This window comes from Psittacula echo (assembly GCF_963264785.1).
Source record: "Psittacula echo genome assembly, chromosome: 1".
In the NCBI taxonomy this organism is placed as follows: Eukaryota; Metazoa; Chordata; class Aves; order Psittaciformes; family Psittacidae; genus Psittacula; species Psittacula echo.
Window position 1 is genome coordinate 86,472,791 of NC_137735.1, and position 20,639 is coordinate 86,493,429.

The 20,639-nt window shown below is 56.7% G+C and overlaps 2 protein-coding genes across 3 annotated transcripts; one reads left to right on the forward strand and one right to left on the reverse strand.

Annotated features, from left to right (window-relative positions):
- Positions 1 to 1,703: 1,703 nt before the first annotated feature.
- Positions 1,704 to 12,448, forward strand: PMM1 (phosphomannomutase 1; the record flags this gene model as incomplete). Of its 2 annotated transcripts, XM_080628187.1 has the most annotated exons (9): positions 1,704 to 1,772; positions 1,874 to 1,991; positions 2,841 to 2,917; positions 3,118 to 3,209; positions 5,880 to 5,979; positions 6,737 to 6,812; positions 9,952 to 10,067; positions 10,765 to 10,895; positions 12,411 to 12,448. In XM_080628187.1, 8 exons carry the CDS (start codon positions 1,704 to 1,706, stop codon positions 10,885 to 10,887), a joined length of 771 nt encoding a protein of 256 aa, XP_080484313.1. In that variant the 3' UTR covers positions 10,888 to 10,895; positions 12,411 to 12,448. The 2 variants fall into 2 exon arrangements, with proteins under 2 accessions (XP_080484313.1, XP_080484312.1); XM_080628186.1 differs by lacking the exon at positions 12,411 to 12,448 and having other exon boundaries at positions 10,765 to 11,095.
- Positions 12,449 to 15,549: 3,101 nt separating this feature from the next.
- Positions 15,550 to 16,441, reverse strand: CSDC2 (cold shock domain containing C2; the record flags this gene model as incomplete). Its single annotated transcript, XM_080612802.1, has 3 exons — positions 15,550 to 15,712; positions 15,892 to 16,014; positions 16,266 to 16,441. The coding sequence occupies 3 exons, from the start codon at positions 16,439 to 16,441 to the stop codon at positions 15,550 to 15,552; spliced, it is 462 nt and encodes a 153-aa protein (XP_080468928.1).
- Between the last annotated feature and the right edge of the window lie 4,198 nt (positions 16,442 to 20,639).

Genomic DNA, 20,639 nt, shown 5'->3' on the forward strand with positions numbered 1-20,639 from the left:
GGAGACAAGACCATAGGGCAGCTTGGGCTACAGCAAGAAATGAGTGCTGCTACACCACCGGGGCTGCCACAGGAGTGAGCTGGCAGGTTTTCCTAACACCACACCTCTTCCACCCAGACACGGGAAGTCTCATCCTTGTGCCATGTCATAGGTACATAGGTACATAGCTGGCATTCCTGAGCCCCCGGGAGTTCACTGTGTGCCTGACACCATGGCTGTCTTTTGAGAGTCCTGGGCATTAGCAACCCGAATGCATGAAGACATCTCTACATACTCTTCAGCATGCCACAGCAGACACACTTTGAAGTATTCACATTCCGGAGTAAGTGTCCACACATTGGCTGATGAGGAATATATGTAATCACACCTAGACAAGCCATGAGCATAAAATGAGCATAACCCCAGGCTGAACGAAAAATTCAGCACCCAACTGCACGCTAACATCTGGGTACTGAGAAACCATTGTGGGAGAAGAGTCCAGCTTTCCAGAGGTGGGAGCTTATAACCAGGGTCTGATACAGAAGGCAACAGGGCTGTGATTTTGCAGGAACACCAATGCCAGGGCAAATAATAGCCATGCGAGACTGCCTGGCAACTCACTGGAACAGTGTGGAAATGCACAAACACAATCAATGCCTCCCTCAGCAAGCAGCTGAGGACGTGGAGGTAAACTTTGTCCAAGGCAACGGCACAGAGGTAAATTATTAACACTGTTTCTGTAGATCCCCCTTCCATGGAGTGGGGGCAGGAAAATCAAAATCATGACTGAAAACCAGAATCTGTGAAGCCACCTGAATGCTTCGTTTTGAGAGGAATCTGGTGGAAGACTGGGACAAGGGGCTGCACTGTGTCCTGGAACCAAGTAATACGGAGGGAAAGAAAACCAATCAGACCATAATAAAGTCTTCCACCAGTTCCAATGTAGCTCAGCACCGTGAGCATGATGTGGGGACCGAAGGCAAAGCTAACTGCTGAGCAAAACACACTGGATGTTCCGCATAGGTTGTTTCTGATGTTGGACTATAACCCAGGAGTTGTTGCAGGAGACAGCAGCCAGGCAGGCTGTCCACCATTGCGTGCCAGGCCAGCATAACACGGATCCCTATGAATATGGCCTGGCCAGATGGTCGATTAATCCTAAATGACTCGTGGGGTAATTGCTTAAGCAGGTCAAAGCAAAAAGTTACAGCAAGGAATAGATTTGGCTTTGTGTAGGGGCTTGGAGGCTGAAAACTGCACTGCCCCAGTGAACGTACAAGCTACTGGCAGCATCCTATTAGAAGCACAGGGTGAGGCATGGGCACTGGCAGGGTGAATGCACGCCGCTCCGGTCCCCTTCCTCAGGACATAGAAACCCCCGCGGGAGCCGAGCTTACCCGGCAGCTCAGCCCCGACCCCAGCCCCTAAATACAGGGGGCACTGCAGCAACAACAAATGTAAAGACACGTTCCTCCCCGCGGAACCCCAGGCCCTTCGTTAGGGTTCTGAAGCAGAAAGAGCTGAAGAAGGGAAGGCATTCAAGACCCACACGCTAAGGCAACACGGAAGCGACCTTCGACCACCTGTGGGTACGGATGATGGTTGGTGGAGGGGTCCTCCGTGGCCGCGCATTGATGCGGGGCTGCCCGGGAGGGCGGCGCGGCCGCCATCGCCGCCTCAGCGCGGTCCCGCCTCCTGCTGCCAGAGGCCGGGTGGGCGGCGGGATGGCGGCGGCGCGGGGCCGGGTGCTGTGCCTCTTCGACGTGGATGGGACCCTGACACCGGCTCGGCAGGTAGCGGGGCACGGGGCTGGGCGGGAAGCGAGGTCCGAGGCCAGCTCGGCATGGCGGAGCGCGTCCCGCCGGCGGGGCCTCACCCCCTGCTTCCCCGCCAGAAAATCGACCCGGAGGTGGACGCGTTCCTGCGGGAGCTGCGGGAGAGGGTGCACATCGGCGTGGTGGGGGGCTCCGACTACGCCAAGATAGCCGAGCAGCTGGGGGACGGCGATGAAGGTGAGGCGCGCACCATGGGCTCCCCCGTGTCCTAAGCCTGACCCCAAGCCTGCTCTTGGGATTGCGGATGGCCGTGCCCGGGCCGCAGCCGCTGCTAATCCTTCTCCCGCTGTGGAGAGCAGGCAGGAATGGGTGCTGCAAGCAGCGCTGCCGGCTCCGGCGCTGGGTTTGTACTGCCTTCATCTGGGCTCTGACGGCTCCCCCCATCGCGGGCAGGAGACCCTTGCTACCTGCTGCGCCGTGGTGGGGTGTCCGGGGGTTCCTCATCGTGTTCACTGGGGACATGGAGTAAAGGAGGGAGCGGGAGGGCGAGGGGCAGCCGCTGCTCCCTCCGCCGTGATTTCCTCCTCTGGCATGGATGCCAGGCGCGGCTGGGCTCCGAGCTCTTCCTTGATAGCGAGGGGAGGCTGAGAAATTCCCGGCTGAGGCCGGCTGCTGAGTCGGCATCGCTGTGTGACCGGGGGCTGGAGTTAGGTAACCGGTAACTGCATGGCCCCGGCACGCTGGCAGCGGGGAGCGGAGGACAGGCAGCAGAATGACACGCACGTAGTTGAAAGCCTGGTATTTTGGAGCCCTTATCTTCATCCTGCCATTGATTCACCCCGTGACCTCGGTCAGGTCGTTTCCCCCCTGCATGCGTCAGCTCCCCACATGCGAGCAGAAGATAATCTCCATGCTCGCTTTGCGGTGAGCAGAGAGGGTCGGTGGCCCTTTGCAGAGCATGGGAGATGCGGGCAGTGTGGCCCTAAGGAAGCAGGAGGATGGCGGGCTCAGTCCTCAGCCCAGTCCTTTTGACCCCTTTTCCCAGGCAGTGCCCACGTTTCATGGTTTTGTTTCCTTCCCCCACAGTCATTGATAAGTTTGACTACGTCTTTGCAGAGAATGGCACAGTGCAATACAAGAACGGCCAGCTGGTCGCCAAGCAGGTAGGTCCAGCCCCCTTGCAGCCATGCTGCTCCTTCCCCATGCCCTACGTGCCATGGGGAGCATGCCTGGCCCCTCTTTTCTCCCCCCCCCCCCCCCCCCCGCCAAATGCCAGATCGGAAAGTTTCACGCTTCCAGTTCATGTACTTGGGTGGGCTTCTTGGGAGGTCAAGCATCTTCCTCGCTCCTTCTCTTCCCTCAGGCCATCCAGGACCACTTGGGAGAAGAACTGCTGCAGGATCTGATCAACTTCTGTCTCAACTACATGGCACTGCTGAAGCTGCCCAAGAAACGGTAATGGCCCGAACCCATGCAAATGGCAGTTATATCACTGATTGCTATGGAGCTCTGAGCTCCAGAGCTGGCCTGAGAACAGCTGAGCTACTGACTTTGCCTTGCTCCAGGCTTTATCTTAGCATCTAGAGGTCCCATGTAGGATCACCGACCCAGCAACCTGGGCACTGTGGGCAAATAATGGAGGGGGGTCTTTTTTTCTGAAGAGTCTTCGCTATTTTTTAGCATAATGCCTGCTTTTTTCTTTGGATTTTCTTCCCTGGGAAGCATGGTACAGCCCCTGTGTGCATCGGGGTACAGCCACTGTGTGCATTTCATTTAGGACAATGGTACCAGCTCGTTACCAGTCAGTGCAGCAGGCATCATTGGTCCTATGATTTTCAAGCAGATTAACAGTAGCTTTTTAGATGGGAGGCCCAGCGTCTGAGCACACAGCTTCACACTGGTTCTAACCCCGTGGTTTCTGTCTGCTTCCTCCATGGAATCCAGCAGCCACAGGGTGCATTGGACTCGTACACCTCATCTGAAGGAAGACTAGTCCACTACCAGGAAAGAAAAGGGTAGTTTTCCATTGGATCAGCTCATCCTGTTATCACAGAAAGGAGAGGGAAGAGATGGCATGAAGGTAGAAGGGGAGAGCAGGAGGACCTCTTTCAGAGGCAGCTTACAGTTAAACCAGCCTGGGTGCAGTATCAAATTACCCCTCAGACCATGGTTTCACAAACCATGAGCCAATAGCACTGTTGCAAGCAGCAGCTCTGCCCTCATCTTGCCCTGGCTGGTTTGTTCCTGCTCTCCATTTGTGTTTGTAAGCTGGTAAAAGTTGCTAAACTGTGATCCTGATCAGTTGCCTGATGTGAGTCACCATGTGGCAATACAGTGACCGATCAGGAAGGCCAGAGTGGCTCTTTACAACAGGGCTGACAGCAAAACATGCCCCAGAATCATGGGCTGGGACTCTCAAGGCTGCTTGGTTGTCTCATTGCTGTCTGGTTGCCCAACAGCTTGGCAAGGTTTCAGCTCCCAGGTGCCTCTGTGGATTTAGGCTTATGGGATTTCTAGCAGAGCATGGATTTTAAACCCCATATCCCAAGCCTTGGCTTGGGGCATGAGCTGCTGAACCTTTTGTGCTGCGGAGATGCTGCTCCCAGGCTGCAGGCATGGCTGCCCATGTGTCCATTCCCCATGTCCATTCTCCATGCCCAGGTGTCCATTCCTTGCTCCGGACAGGAGGCTGAGAGTATTTCCCCCAGTCTCAGAGTGGTAGCACTTTGCCACAGAGACACAGTGCACGGGGTTGGGAGGGACATCAGGGTGGTAATGAGCTCAGGGCTCCTCTGCTGGACAGGGAGGGAGATCTCCCTGCTCCAGCCAGGTTTCCACAAGAGTTTCAGTCTGTTTCCCAATTGGCAGTGCTGCCACCTGTCCCCTGTTTTCACTGCCCTACAAGCCTTGGTACCTATCTGAACCCTCAGTGAATTATTCCAAGGTGATAAGCGGAGAGAACTGGGGGTTTATAACGAAGTAAAAAGAAGGGAGCAGTTTTCTGCCAGCCTAGTGCTTTAAACCAGCCCACCGAGGAGGTGGCAGAGTAATGATCCCAGTGCAAGGTGAGGATGGCAAGCAGGAACTGGGTCCTGTCTGTGCAAACTTAGGTAAGAGTTGCAGTCAAAGGTGCAGGGGGACAAACTGAGACAAAGGCCCTGGCGGGTCCTACCTGATTTGTGTCCCACAAAGAAGTTGTAATTGCTCGTCAGCCTGCTGCCAGACATCGGGAGCGGATTACACTGACCTGTTCCATCTCACTGCCCCAAGGCACTGCCAGCTTCACCCAATGCACCCAGCACTTATTAAAAGCCCCAGGGGTAGAGATGCCGCAGTCCCATCAGGCAGTTGGTGCAGTCCAGGCAGTAGAATCCCAGACTGGTTTCGGTTGGAAGGGACCTTAAAGCTCATCCAGCTCCACACCACTGCCACAGGCAGGGACACCTTCCGCTAGACCAGGTTGCTCCAAGCCCCGTCCAACCTGGCCTTGAACGCTGTCAGGGATGGGGCAGCCACAGCTTCTCTGGGCAACCTGTGCCAGGGCCTCACCGCGGTCACAGGGAAGAATTTCTTCCTAATGTCTAATCTAAATCTCCCCTCTGTCAGCTCAAAGCCACTTCCCCTTGTCAGCCCCTGGAAAAAGCCCCTCTCCAGATTTCTTGGAGGACCCCTTTAGGCACTGGAAGCTGCTCTAAGGTCTCCCCGGAGCCTTCTCTTCTCCAGGCTGAGCAAGCCCAACTCTCAGCCTGCCTCCAGAGCAGAGCTGCTCCAACCCCTGCAGCATCTTTGTGGCCTCCTCTGTCCTTGCAGTTATTCATAACATTAGAAAATGTTTCCTATCATCTCACCTAAGCTCGTTGCTTCCAGCCCATCCCCAGGGCACACAGGAACTGTTTATTCCTCTCCTCTTACTGTCTCCTTTACAAAACTATGAGCCCCTTGGAGACACTAATCAGGGGTGCTGATGCCTGGTCTTCGCCTGGCATGAAGTACTGTGAGTGGGCATGGCTCCTCTCCTATTGCCTGTCCCTGCAGGGACTGCATGTCTCACAAAGCAGCCATTCCCCTGGGAAGGTGTGTTTTTCTCTCCCTGCGTAGTAACCCTGTGCCCTTGTCCACCCACAGAGGAACCTTTATTGAGTTTCGCAATGGGATGCTGAACATCTCCCCCATCGGACGCAGCTGCACCCCAGAGGAGCGAATCGAGTTCTCCGAGCTGGACAAGGTACACAGGCTCACCCTCCCCTTTGCTGGTGTTGCACCACCACAGGTCTCAGGTCTTACCTGCTTGTAGACCTCAGGTCTTACCTGCACCAGGCCAGTACATGCAGCAAGGTGAAAACAGCACCGGGGGGTCAGAAAACCTAAGGAAAGACACAGACGGAAGAATTTGACTTCATTGGGTACCACCAATGCAGTGGGGTGGCCAGCAGGATTCCTTGTGCTGTGGGAGAGCCCCCGGGAGTAAGGCACTTATTTAATAGGGTATTTCCTCATTTACAGTAACCAGAGGCTGCTCAGCAGCTGCCTTCTGTCCTGCACTCTCCCAGCCCCAACAGAGCTGGAACTAATGGGCTTTCCAGACTGGGAGGTGCACGGCAGATCTGCTGGGCAGGTCTCTGGAGCACTTGGCCCGTGCTCACAGCAGTGTCTGCCTGGGGGAGCTTCCTTGGGGTTGAGGGGTCGGTTGGACTTGGCAAGGCTTCTGCAGCGAAGCTGGAGACTGGGTTGGGAACTTGGCTTTGGAGTAACTGCAGCGAGGAAGGGCTGGGACCTGGTCTTCCTGGGAGCTGCTGGAGCTGCCGGCCTCTACATGACACTGGTCAAGACTGGTGAAAGCTGGCTAAATGTGCTTGCACTGGGGTGCAGGGAAGGCGGGAAGGGAGCAGAGCAATGGGCAGACAGCTTACGGTGAGTTCTGGTTGACTGTCAGTATCCAATTATCCCACCTTCTTTCCTCCCTTTTCCTCCTTGCTCCACAGAAAGAGCGGATTCGGGAGAAGTTTGTGGCAGCCTTGCAGAGGGAGTTTGCTGGCAAAGGCTTGCGTTTCTCTCGAGGTGAGTGGAGGGAGCTTCCGTGGCTTTGCCTGGCCCCTTCATTGTGTTTCCCATGAAATACTGGGAAGGGGAGCAGGGATCCTGGCTGCTCCCTCTGGGGCCTGGAGACCCAGGGAAGAGCACAGGGAGCTAATAGTCCTAGAGAGCTGCTGCAGGGACACCTCATTCACATCCAAAGCAGGGAGACAGCAGAGAATAAACTGTGCTGCAGATTCGCCTCCCTTGCAGTCAGGCAGACGGGAGGGATTTTGTCCTGCCACATTATCCCTGCCTTAATTCCAGTTAGCTCTGCGGAGCTTCCCCTCCCCAGAAGGTCTGTTCTGGCTCCAGCATCAGCAGCAGGGTGGCCAGCAGAGCTCCAGGCACATGCGCTTCTCTCTAGGAATGAGACGGGAGCCTCATGCATGTCTCAGCTCCGGGGTTTTCTTGGGAGGGTTGGCTACAAAGGAAACCTCTTTCTTCTTGGAGGAAGAGCTGTGAGAGGCGAGGAGCCTGCAGCTCCGTGCCATGGGCTTTTGCAGGGCCACTTCTTGGGGTGGCTTTTGCAAGTGAGAACCACCCTTAGTGAAGACGAGGAACCAAAGGAGGGGCTTGAGCAATCCTGGGGGTCTGGGCAGCCTGGAGAGCAAAATGAGGATGTGTAAGCAGTGGGGCTGGTGGTGGACGAGACCCTCCATGGGCACATGGGTATGAGTGAGATAAGAAGGTCCGTGTGGTAGCCTAAGCCAAAGGGAAAGGGGGTGACAAGGCTGAGAGCCAGTAGGTGACACCCCACTCTTGACCCAGCGTGGATGAGTACTGCAGGTCTGGCACCCTTATAGCCCCTGCTTAGAGCCCCTTCAGCATCCTGCCAGCAGCATCCTCTGCTGCCCACAGCACTGACACACACCGTTTGTCACAGCAGAGAAAGACAAGGTCCTCTCAGGCACGGGGGATGAGAGCAGAACAATGGGCTTCTCTCCTCTGACTTTGGGAAACCACCATGAAGAGCCTGGTCCTGTTGTGTAGAGGCTTCGAGACAAGGGGAGCTGCGGGCCCCCCGCTCCTCCACAAAGAGGTGTGTCTCAGGTCAGGCATCCAAAACCAGGAACACGTGGGAATGGGGCTCTTCTGCCAGGCTGGCTCCATGTGCCTTATCCCAGACTGTGGAGGACACAAGCCCCAGAGGTGGTGGAAGATCTCCCTGCAGCCCCCCAGACCCATGCTCTGCCTAGGCAAGGGACAGTGCTGGCTGCCCTCCACACCACCTCTTCTCCCTTCAATTTCCTACCCTCTGCAACCGGCATCAAGAGCCCCTTCTTGCTGCCTCGTTGTGTTTAAAAGGCCAGGATGCAGCAAAACGCAGCATTTTTCACAGATAAATGGCTTTGGATACAAAACCAGGAAGGATTTTAATGAGGTCAGACAAGTTTGGCTCCTGCTGTCATGCTGACTCCTGCTTCAAGTCTGGGGGCATCCCCATCCCTGAGGTTGTAGGGCACTTGCTCCCATACATATCACAGTGTCCTGCCAGGGTAGTGAAACCTCTGCCACAAGGTGAACACACAGACACCATCCCCAGCTCCTCAGGCTCCAAGGAGGGCTCCAACAGGGACACCTCAGCCAGCCAGGGAGGAGAGGATCATGGCATCAGGAGCTGAACATTTGAATGGTCTGGGGGATCAGTGCCTCTCCTCCAGCAGGGATTATCCCTGTGGGTACCTGTCTACTTTACTACTAGAAGTGCCTGCTTCCTAAGAGAAGTAGGGTTGGGATTTCTTCCAGTATCTGAAGGGGGCCTACAAGGATGCTGGGGATGGACTCTTCATCAGGGACTGTAGTGACAGGACAAGGGGTAACGGGTTCAAACTTAAACAGGGGAAGTTTAGATTGGATATAAGGAAGAAGTTCTTTACTGTTAGGGTGGTGAGGCACTGGAATGGGTTGCCCAGGGAAGTTGTGAATGCTCCATCCTTGGTGGTGTTCAAGGCCAGGTTGGATGAGGCCTTGGGTGACATGGTTTAGTGTGAGGTGTCCCTGCCCATGGCAGGGGGGTTGGAACTAGATGATCTTAAGGTCCTTTCCAACCCTAACTATTCTATGATTTGTGAAGAGGGAGAGTGTGCCTGAGGAAGCAGATGGTCCCCATGAAGCCAAGAGGAGCAGAGACCTGAACTGGCAGGGCGCACATCCCAAGTTCAAATCCCCATTCCTCCTGGCTCCAGGCGAGACCCCAACATGCGTGTGCCCTAAGGCTTTGTTTTGGGAGGAACTTGTCACCCGTGTTGGTACTGGGACAAGGTTCTGGCTCTGCAGCCTATGCATGCAATGTGCTAGCTCACAAGGACAGGGAAGCTGCTGCCTCTGAGAACCCCCAAAAGGCAGCGCAGTGCTGAGGTAAGCCTGGTCTAAGAGCAAGGGCTGGAAGTCTGCTAACCCTGGGTGGCTGTGGGTGTCCATGTGCACACACATCTGCGTGCTCTGGGAAAGCTCCCTCACCTCTGTACATCTGCCACATCTGCCTTTGTGCCCCTCCAGATGTGAGCAACTCACACTTGACTGTTGTAGCAAGAGGTGACAGGCCAGGGTCGTGCCTTTGATGGTACCGCCATGGATCACCCTTGATCAGTGTGCAGAGCACGCGTGGGGCCTGCAGCATGGCCAGCTGGGACCCCTGAGCTGTGTGGTGCGTGGGGTTTGCTTTGAGTGTGCAGGGTGCTGAGAGCTCCCGGTCCCTGCAGGGTTAAGGAGCTTCAGAGCGCTCTAGGAGGGCCAGTGATGTTCACACAGGAGCCTTGGTGCCAGTCACCAAGGCCATTGCTCCCCGTTGTGACACAGAACATGTGTGTGATCCACAGTGTCTCCCAGCAGATGCATCTCTTGGGACCTCGCATCCCAGCATCCCCCCTGCAGTGCTGGTCCTGCTTGCTGCCTGCCTGCAGTCAGGGGAGCTGTGCTGATGGTCACCACAGCCACACTGATGTCACTCCAGCCTGTTGTCATAGGAACAGCTACATGCTGCAGAGGCACACCAGGGCAGAGCTGGTGACTGGCTGCTGTTTGGGCTGGGGGCTGCACACAGACATCTGGACCTCTCCCATCCCAGCATGGGGGACACCCTGTCAGCTCCCACCAGTGTTGCCCTTCCTTGTGCTGGCAGGTGGCATGATCAGCTTCGACGTCTTCCCGGAGGGCTGGGACAAGCGCTACTGCCTCAACGTGCTCGATGACGAGAGATTTGACACCATCCACTTCTTTGGGAACGAGACGACCCCTGTGAGTATCCCCTGCTCGCCCCTCGCGTGGCCGCTTTCTCTCCTGCGTGGTGCTGCTCCATCACGGTTCCACAGCGTGGGTTCCACCCATGGCACCTCCAGTGCTGCCAGGGGAAGAGACATTCTCGTGCAACAGAGGTTTGCAGAAGGCTCACGATGGTGGCAGGGTCACTGTGCTGGGGAGCACGTCCATCTCAGCATTGCTTTCCTACCCCTGGCACTCTCGGGGGGTGCAGCCACTCTTGCAGCCCCTAAGACCCAAAATGCACTTAGGAGAGGGCTTTTTCAATAGCAGGAACAGCTTCACCTTCCCTTTAGAGCAGTGAAGGATGATGCTTCCTTGCTGCTGTAGACCAGCTTGGCCATCCACTCAGCTCTTTCCAGATGTGGGCAACCTTTGCTCCCCAGATGTGCCCACCACATATTTTGCTAGCTCATCCATAGGCAGGGCAGGGAGCTCCTGGCTCCCTGGAAAAGCTTTGCTGGTCCTGGGCCTTCCCCATCTCTTCTACATTCCTCCCATGGCACAGAGGAGGGGAGACAAGAGGAAGGGAGCAGGGCTGCAACCCAGCCCCTTCTTCCTCCCTGGGACAGCAGAGCCCTGACAGCCCCTGTGACAGAGCCAGATGTGGAAGCGTGGATGAGAATGCTCTGGTGATGCCCTGCTAACACTTTCCCTGTTTTCTGTCCCCCTGCAGGGAGGGAACGACTATGAGATCTACGATGATCCCCGCACGGTGGGACACAGCGTCCAGAGCCCACAGGACACGGTCCAGCGATGCCGCGAGATCTTCTTTCCGGAGAGAGCAAACGAGTGCTGACTGCACAGGTCCCACAGCCCTGCCCCAGCCCTGCCCTCTCCCCTGCCAGGAAAAGCACCTTCACTTGAGGGATCTGCTCAGGGTGACTAGAAGTCCCCACTGTGTCGAGCTGGTCAAGATATAAGGTGGGAGCGCAGGTGGGTGTGCAGGAGGGGGCTTTGCTGAGCAGCCCTTTGGCACTCCCCATCTGCTGCTGGGGCTCATAGGACCAAACCCTCCTTGCCTCCAGAAAAACTTCTCTCTTGACAGTTTGGGCTGGGTAGGCAGCAATGTAGATGCTTTCTTGGTCAGAAAGCATTGAAAGGGCCAGTCACAAGAGCATGTGTGTGACCATCCCATGCTCCCTCCCCTCTTCTCTTCTTTTCCCTCTGTTTCTCTTAACACTTCTGCATGAGGGAGCATGTGTCTCACCTTTCTCTCCCCTTTGCACCTTGGCTGGGGAGGTTGGGGCTGCTGAGGCCCCAGGCACTCTCCCTGGAGCTGCTCTGAGGCAGGAGGCCAGGAAGGCTGTTTGCTCCAAGTAGGAAGGGGTAGCTGCGACCCCAGCTGGTTGCAGCATTGGGCATCCTAACAGGGGGGGTCACCATGTCCTTCCCCTCAATGCCACACCATGCCAGTCACTACAGGTAACCTGGGAATGACAGTTTTAAAATGACTGACTGGGCTTCTGCTCTGAGCTTTGCTCAGGTTCATGAGGAAACTCATTCTCTCTTTAGCTCTCAAAAAAACCCCAGGATGCATTTCCTGTGTTCTCAAATGAGACCTTGCTTGGTGTGGCTGGAGGACGCCAGGCACCCGCTGTGTGCAGGGCACTCTGTGGAGCAGTTGTGGGCAGAAGGCTTCCTGGTCCTCTGCCCACTGCCGCGTCCATTAGGTGTCACAAGTGTGTCAGTGTAAAGCCTCACCCAGGGCATTCATAACAGACCAGGTCGCTTCCCTTCCCGGTGCTCAGCTTTCCATCCTGCTGCCAGAGGCATTCTCAGAGAGGGCCAACACAGGCCATACCTGGTTCATAGTGCCAATGGAGGTACCCCCTCAACAGTGCCCTCCAAGTTTGCTTTTCCACCCCATCTCATCCCACACGCTCAGTTTACATGGTCACCTTTAGGGAGGCAGGATCTCCAGTACTGTCACATGTCCTGCTGCTCTCTTCAGGGTCTTCATGCGTTGCAAAACCACATCTCTCCTTTAGCCCTTGACCTCATGTTGCCCCTTTGTTCCTGGCAGCTGTGCTGGGACATGCGGCTGCACCAATGACACTAGTCACAACTTGGTACTCCAGAGAAGCTCAGGGATCCCCTCCAGGGAGATGTCCACTTACAGCTACCCAGGGCACACGTACCTGGTGTTTGTGGACCTGGAAGATAGTGAATGTTCTGCAACCCGCCCCTTTGCTCCCCATGAGCCCTTCTCACCACGTCCCTGCTGCTATGGCACTGTCCTGTCTCTTGGTCCTGTTTTCTCTCCCCTTTTTCTCCTGTTCCTGCTGTCCTTGCCATTGCTCTTCATCTCCCACCTAATAGGTGGACTGCAGAGAGAAGTTTCTCAGCTGGCTGCCACCACCGTAACCAAGGGACTGCATGCATCAGGTGAGATGTGTTGGTACTTGTAGACCCAGGGCAGGGCTCCTGTGTGGCCATGGGCAGAGTCCTGAGTGGTCCTTGGCACTGCTGCCTGGCTGCAGGAGCAGGGGTGCTGCCCCTCCACCTGACTGCACCTCCTTAACTCTACAACACGTCAGGTCTGTGATGCATCCCATCTGCATGAGCACAAGGGTCTGCCCAGCATCCAGAAATCCCCAACAAATGCACAAACTCCTCTTTCTACCCAGAGATCGTTGCATGGCAGAAGAGGACCTGTTGGAGAAACCTGAATGCAGGCTACTCTTTTCACAGGCCACTGTTTTTGGCACTGAAACCTTCATGGAGGAATTGTGTGTTTTGTGGTTCCTCCTTCTCTGTTTCACTGTGGATCAAGGTGATGTGTGCGGTTTGGGGGGGTAACTTTCCTGTAAGTCGATTAAAACCCAGCAGGAGCTCTTGTGAGTTCAGTGATGAGTGAAGAGCAGCCCTGAAGTCACAAGACACTGGTGGCCTTGGGGGCTGAGATGACTTGCACATTTGAAGGGAAGGACAGGCTCTGTCCAAGGCTGCTCCTGGTGGCAGCGCATCCCTTGCTCAGGGTGGGGGGGTTGCAGGGCAAGCAGAGCAGAGGCAGGGTTGACCTCCGAGGCACCTGCCATCGCTGTCTGCTCAAGAGCTCATGTGTGCATGGATGGCATGAAGCCCAGGAACCTTCCCCGTTCCTGTCTCTGGCTTACACCAAGCCTGGGCCAGCTGAAGGCACCTCACAGCAGGAGTCACTGTCCTGCTGGAGGGATGAGGATGCCATCAGAAGTAGCTGGGGCAGCACCTCAGAGTCACAGCATGGCTGAGGTTGAAGGGGCCTCATCTGCTCCCACCCTTCTGCTCAAGCAGGGCTGCCAAGAGTCCCGGCTGCCTGCTCTATGTTCTTGCAGGCAGAGATGAAGCACAGCACTGGGGTGGGAGCCCTATGCCTGCCCCTGAGACCCTTTGCCATGATGTTCCTCACCCAGTGGGTGCCTGCAGTGTGAGTTGAGGGTTCTCCTGTGTATGTGTGAGTGAGATGATGTGGTGGGCCCTGTGCTGGGAAGTGGCTCCATATCTGTGTGCGATGGGCAGCTCCTGTCTGGCAAATACCAACTGTTAAATAAGAAATATATTTAAATACAGATATATGTATATTAAAACAAATAAAATCGATCCTATTAAAGCTACAACACACAATGGTTGGAGGCAGCGTGTGCGTTGTGCCAGGCTCTGTTGGGCTGAGACACATCCAGATGGCAGGCACCCAAAATCCCTGCAGCAGTGGGGGACCAGCCCCAGTTCCCATCCCGGTGGGCAGCAGCCTCCTGTCCCAGGCTCATGGTCTGCTGTCCGTGAGCAAAGCTGGAGCACCCCAGAACCCCCGGGCCATGCTCTCTGGATAAATCCCTGAGTGCTCCAGATCCTTTACCTGGGACAGCCAGCAGCATCCCCACTGTGACACACACAGGACAAAGCCAGGGTGGGCAGGGCTCATGGGAAAGTCACTTTTAATGGTTTATTGCCAATGTTACAAAGGTTGACACATGGTCAGACAGGCGGGAACCACACCAGAGTTGTAAAAACACCACAAGTCTGGGGTTGTAGTTTATTCCCCCAAAAAAATAGGGAAAGGGAAAACAAACGAATTAATCAAGGTTTGCCTTGGCCAAGCTGACTCTGTGTCCCAGGGATCCTGGGGCCTGAGCCAGCATCACCACAGCCCCTGGGTGAGCCAGGCTTGGGGTTGGCAGTGAGATGGGCTGTGGGGTACCCCCACATCAGCCTGGGCTGGGGCAGCAGGCAGTGGATCCTCCTGAATACCCAGGGCCCAGCTGGCCCGTGTGGCAGCAGCCTCGTCCCTTCTCCCTGCTTACAAGGGACCCCTGTCCCCACTGCAGCAGTGGCAGCAAGATGTGGAAAGCCACTCTCCATCAGTGCTGAGGGCCAGCAGCAGGGAGCAGGTCCCCGGGGAGCTGGCTGACAGCTCCCCAGACCCACTTGGAAATAAACCCTTTCAGATGCTGATGATTCCTGGAGCATCCCCTGGGGTCAGCTCCATCCAAGCCCGGCGAAAGTCCTCCTTGTCCCACTGACCTCTGCCCTGTCCCTCCTGAGCCCACCTGGCCAGGACATGGCAGAGAAGGCCAAAACCAAAGAAGTTTGTGCTTTGTATACGAGACCCTGCCTACACCGAGGGGCTGGGGAGAAGTGGCTGAGGCTACTTACATCCCTCAGCCCCACACATTCCCCTGGCAAGCTATGGATATGCACACACACACACACACATACAGATGGGAAGGGGGGTCTCCAGAGGGCTGGGGGGACAAGGCGCGGCCATCTCCCCCAAAACCACGTCAGTATGGAGCCAAAATAAGTGCGTTACCAGCCCAGGGTTGGTGGGGAGCACAGAGGTGCCAAGTGCACCCCTGCCCCTGCGGGCACAGGGCCCAGCACCCTGCCAGCAGCCATTTGTCCCTTAGCGTTTTCCTTCTGTAAGCCACCCACCTCCCTGTGACACCGCTGACCTGAGGTCTGTTGATGGAGGGATGTGGCTCAGGCAGGTGCCATCAACTACCAGCAATAGTGATACGCTGCCCTACACTGCCCTGTTTCCCCCAGCCCCACGGCATGCCCTGCTGCTGGTGTGCTGTGGGCAGTGAGACCAACTGGGGAGCCCATCTTGCCAAAGCGGGGTTTAGGAGAACGAGCCAAGCCCCCCAGACTTCCCTCTCCCGCTCTCAGCACCGGTGGGCCAGGGGTAGGGCTGGTTCCCCTCATCCCCATGGCCTTCGAGGCAAGGAATGGGACATGGGGCTCGGCACTGCCCCCAGCGCTGGAGGGCGGCAGGGGAGGGCTCTGCTTTCCCCGTCCTCCTCGACAGACACTTACAAACACACACAGAGAAAGGAAACCGTAACCTTATAAAAGACACCGAACGTAAACGCCTGCATGTTTGGGGGCAGCCCCGGCCCCGCCGCCGCCTCGGCTCCCCGTGTGAGCGGCCGGGCAGGCTTGCTCTGTGGGGCCGAGCGGCCAGTGGCCCCCCCGGGGCCTAGGAGCCGATGATCTGGCCGGACCACGTCTCGTGCTTCGTGTGGGGTGCCAGGTTGGTGAGGACCACCTCCACCGCCTGGAACTTCTGGTTCTTGGGAGGGATGGGGCAGACCTTGTACGTCACTTCATCCCCTTCCACTGGAACATACTCCCCCTCGATGCTGCAGGAGAGAGGAGAAGTGGGGCTAGGGCCAAGAGCTGGACCACCCAGCACCAAGGAAAGAAGACACCCATTAGCTGCGCCTTGGGGGTAGAGGACACGCAGAGCCTCATCCCCACATCACGGAGACCTCCTAACCCCAGCCCGCAGGTCTGCAGCCCCACATATCCCCAGGCTTACTCAGACACGTGCACGAAGATGTCCTCTGTGCCGTTCTCAGGGGTGATGAACCCATGGCCCTGGGAGCGAGAGAACTGCTTGCAGACACCCTTGAAGATGGGGCCAGCGGAGGCACGTGCCGTGCTGCAGGAGGAAAGGGATGGAGATGTCTCACTGAGGGGACAGCACAGGGAGGGGTTTGCTAGGAAAAGACAGCATTCCCTGGGGAGAGTATATGGATCCCACCTGCAGCACTGCGGGCAGGCGGGTGCAGAGATGCTGAGTGCCACAATGACAAACATGCACCAGCCGCAAAGAGTCCTGCTGGTGACTGTGATCCCTGCTCAGCTGAGCAGGACAGCCCCAAGCCCGCTTGCTGTGCGCTGGGTACTCACGCTGAGTAGGTCCTGGTCCTCTTGGTGGGGAGCGGGCTGGGCAGGTCCCGCAGCAGCAGGTTGCCGCGCTCCCAGATGCGGCTGCCCTCGCGCTGGAAGGGGAAGGTGGGCCACACCGGTGACTTGGGTGAGTGCAGCGGGGGCACCGCTGGTGGGGCGCTGGGATCTGATGACATGGTGGGGCCGGCGGGCTCCTCCGTTCTGGAGACGGGCGGGCAGGCAGTGGGAGAAAGGGCACCCTGGGTCTGCTGAGTACCTGTGGCCAGGGGAGCAAAGGGGGGTGTTACAGGGTCCCCACAGGGAGGGGTTTTGGCAGCAGGGGCAGTTTGCTGTCAGGAACAGCCCCGTCTGCTCCCAGCCCACACCTGTGGGTGCAGGCAGCACACTGATGGCCTTTGGTACAGAGCACCAACACCAGGTGCTAGGAATCATTCTGGGAAGCCCATCCTGGCTTGGATCAACCCAGAATATTCATAGATTCATAGAATGGTTTGGGTCAGAAGGGACCTTAAAGCTCATTCAGTTCCAGCGCCCTGCCATGGGCAGGGACACCTTCCACTAGAGCAGGCTGCTCCAAGCCCCGTCCAACCTGGCCTTGAACACTGCCAGGGATGGGGCAGCCACAGCTTCTCTGGGCAACCTGTGCCAGTGTCCCACTGGAGCAGTTAAACAATCCAAGCAGTTCCAGCAAAACAATCCCAAGGGAAGAAAAGAAGCTGGTTTGTGGCTTTGTCTTTCATTTGTTTCAGGATAATCCCACATGCTAGAGATGCAATCAATAAGAAGCATGTCCTGAGAGAAGGAGCAGCTGAGTGTAGGCTGCCATAGGCAGGGACCATTTTGGGAAGGATGCCCATGCTGTGCCAGCACTCCAGGGCTTCCAGCCCCAGCCTGAGATGTTCCCACAGCCTGGGATTTCTGATGAAAGGATGAAGGAAAAACGCTGAGCCAACGGGTAGGTCAAGGTCAGGGTCTGAGGTCTCCCCACTGCTGGAAGTTGCCTCAGTGCTGTGCGATGTAGGACCCAAGCCCAGCCCCAGTCAGTAGCTTGCTGCCCACTGGCCACATCCCTACAGGGAAGGGGCAGTGGGAGGCTATTGCAGGCTGCCAACACCACACACACATCACTGGGGCACCTCAGATGAGCCACGATAGCTCAACCCCTGCTGCTGTGGGCATTGGGCCCCAGATTTTGGCTGGCATCATGTGTTTTGCAAGGAGGTAAAGCCCAAGGGGTAACCCTGCGCTGGGATGTGCGAGAGGTGGCCTGGCAGCTGAGTTACCCACCAAAGAGGAGGAGCCAGAGCAAGTATGAGCATGGCTGAACCACGCTGAGCATGAAACTGGGGGCCTGTGCATTTTGAAGCAGGTTTCCCCCCTGACATCCCATGTTGTTACTATCCCCTTCCCTGCCAGCCCATGCAGCCCTTCCAACCCTGCTGGGGCACGCAGCATCCTTTGGGAGGGAGCCAGCACACACCGGGAAACCCGGGGAATAGTTAATTTGGTTTCTGACTCATCCATGGCCTCTTGAGGCACAGTGGCTCTGGGGCAAAGCACAAAAGGGGGTCACCTCAGCTCTGAAATTAGCAGGCACCAAGGACATGGGAAGAGATTTCTAGAGCAGCTGAAGTGCTGAGAGGGACACGGTTACTCCTGTTCCCCTTCCAGGGGGTCTGCCTATCCACACGTCACTTACTGTCTTCGTGGTGTCTCCCTCTCAGCCCTGTAAAGCTTCACCCAGGTTTCAGGCAGCAGAGACCACACTGGAGCCCCATGCCAAGGCAAAACCCACCACTTTGCTCTTGCCCTTCAAGACGACTTCCAGCCATAACCGCAAACCCCTCTGAAACATCCTTCCCATCGCTGACTTCCCATCCACCCCTGCACCAAACCCTTCATGCGCTTTAGTGGCTCCTCTGTGCCATGAAGCAACTGGAGCACAAGCACCTGCCTCCTGCGCCATGGCCCACCCGCACCAGGGGGCTGCTCAGCTCCCGCCTTGCCAGGCTCAGCATCTCCTTCTTCCATTCCCAGGCTCACCATCTCCTTCCCCCACGCCTGAGGAGCTCAGAGGGGCTCATGGAGCCCCGCAAGCGAGACATCCAAAAGCCTGGGCAGCCACCATGCTGCTCCGCTGCTCCCATCTGTGCCCCCCACCCGACCACCCTGCCTGTGCTGGCAAGCAGCCTGGCTGCTTCTGGGCAGCAAAAAGTGATGTGGTCCCCAAGCATCGCTGCAGGATCTGGCATCTTCCCAGGAGGATCAGGGCTGGACGAGCGGAGCGATGTGGGGAAGCAGCCCTCAGTTCTCTGCCACATCATGGAGCTGACACCATGAAAATGGCTTCACCACAGAGTGCCTCCTCTGTGCTGCTTTCACTGAGGAGACCTTTTCGGTTTCCCCATCAGATTAGGGACAATGGAGGGTATTTAACCTGAATAACGATGCTTGGAGCAAACTATTAGTATGCTGAGGGGGTTGGCTGGCACCAGGAGAAAGAGCTTCCTCCAGCGGGTCCACGTGAGGCTGGAAAAATGGAAGTTTCCCAGAGGGAAAAGATAAACAGGAGGCAAAGGGGAAGGGGTGTGCAAGAGGGGGAGCCTTGCACGGAGAAAATGGCTTGGGCAGATGAAGTGACAGCTGAGAGTGGGTCTGTGCCAGGTTCACCTGTGGGACCAGCACAGGCTTGGGTGCCCTGGAGAGCCTCCTGGTTTGGGTTGAGTGGTGGTGGGGAGCAGGAGCCTGCTGGGCATAGCCGAGGCAGAGGAGGCAGAGAACACACTCCTGAGGCCTGAGGATGGCAATTGCTGTGTGCCCCCATTAGCTGAGCTTGCCCCACATGGGAAAACAAGCTGAGTACAAGAGCCCTCAGGCGCTTTGGGGAGCTCTGGCTGGTCCGTGGGGACGTGGGGAAAGCCCTGGCAAGGTGCAGAAGCTCACTGGGATTGTACAGTGACAGGGCACAGCAAGGCTGTGGGGTCCCCATCCTTGGGGGTGTGCAGCGCCCTGGACACATCCTGCTCAGAGGCATTGCACCTAACTCCTGCTTGGAGTGGGGGCTAGATCGGAGACCCCTGTCCTGTGGCCATGCCAAGGTTAGCTCCCAAGGCCAGACACGCTCTGCTCCTCTCCCTTTGTTTGGGGGTCATCCTTGGGGCCCAGCAACTGAACACCCAGCTTTGCTGCTGCTGGTGAAGCTGAGGCTAAGCCAGAGCTTTGGCACCACGGGGCTCCAGGGCGGTATCCGGCCTTCCACCTCATTTAAATCCCTTCAGCAAACAAAGGGACCAAGGAAATTAAACTCAGCAAAGGAGGCTGAGAGAAGAGGGGAGACATGAGCATGTCCTTGCTGGTGTCCTCTCTCCCCAGCCCAGCCAGAGACCAGGGAAAGCCTTTCCTGCCCTTCTTCCTCCTCTATTCTCTACCACCCTCTGCCAGCCCTTTCTCCATGCTGCAGCCCCAGCAGGTGACAAGGAGGAGGCACTTGGAGGCATTTCCCCTTCTCCTCCATCACCAGTGTCATGCTCCCCTTCGCTGGGACCACAAGCACCTGTCCCCATCGCAGGTCTCTGCCAGGCAGGCAGACACCACACTCAGCACCGTGCCCATTGCACGTACATATACAGTGCAGGGATGAAATCCGGGTCACCCAAGGAGATGAGCGGAGGCCACAGCAGCCCAGCTCTGGCGTGGGGCTCAGGAAGCCTTTTTTCACTGTAGCCACATCCCCTCAGCCATGCCGGACCTGCACCTCACTCCTCCCTGTCTCCTCTGGGTGGCTTTGTTCTGCAGGTCCCCTGGGGTGACAGTCCTCTGAGGAAGGTGTGCAAGCGGCACTGAGACCAGCACTCCCTGGAAGAATGCTTCTCATAAAAACACCCCCAACTCTGCCTGTGCTCCCAGCTCCCCACATAAAACACCTCAGAGTGAACCCCAAAGCCCTCTGGTGACAGGGTTTCCTTCCGCAGCAGCAGCCAGCTTTGCTTTTATGTTTTTCAGAGGGCAGGCTCCCGAGCCAAGCTGACAGTCGGGAATGCTTGCAGGCAGAACGTAGGAAACCCAGGCCAATTAAGGCAGACAGGCAGTAGACACATCAGCTTTTATCTCGAGATCCAAGTACTCCATTCATCATCAGCGACTGAAAGGTCTGTGCTTTATCAAATAAAATCACTGTCTCTCTCTGTCTCTTTAAAGCCAAACACATTGACTTGGGTGCTGCCTGTGACCTTGTTTAACTGAACACCCCTTCAAGGTCCCCCAGAAGGGGGGAAGGAGCCTTTTGAAGAGGCACCAGCCTCTCTCTGCCACTCCCCATTCATTAGCAGCAGCGAAGAAAAACCCCTCACACATCCCTCAGCCAGCCAGGGGAAT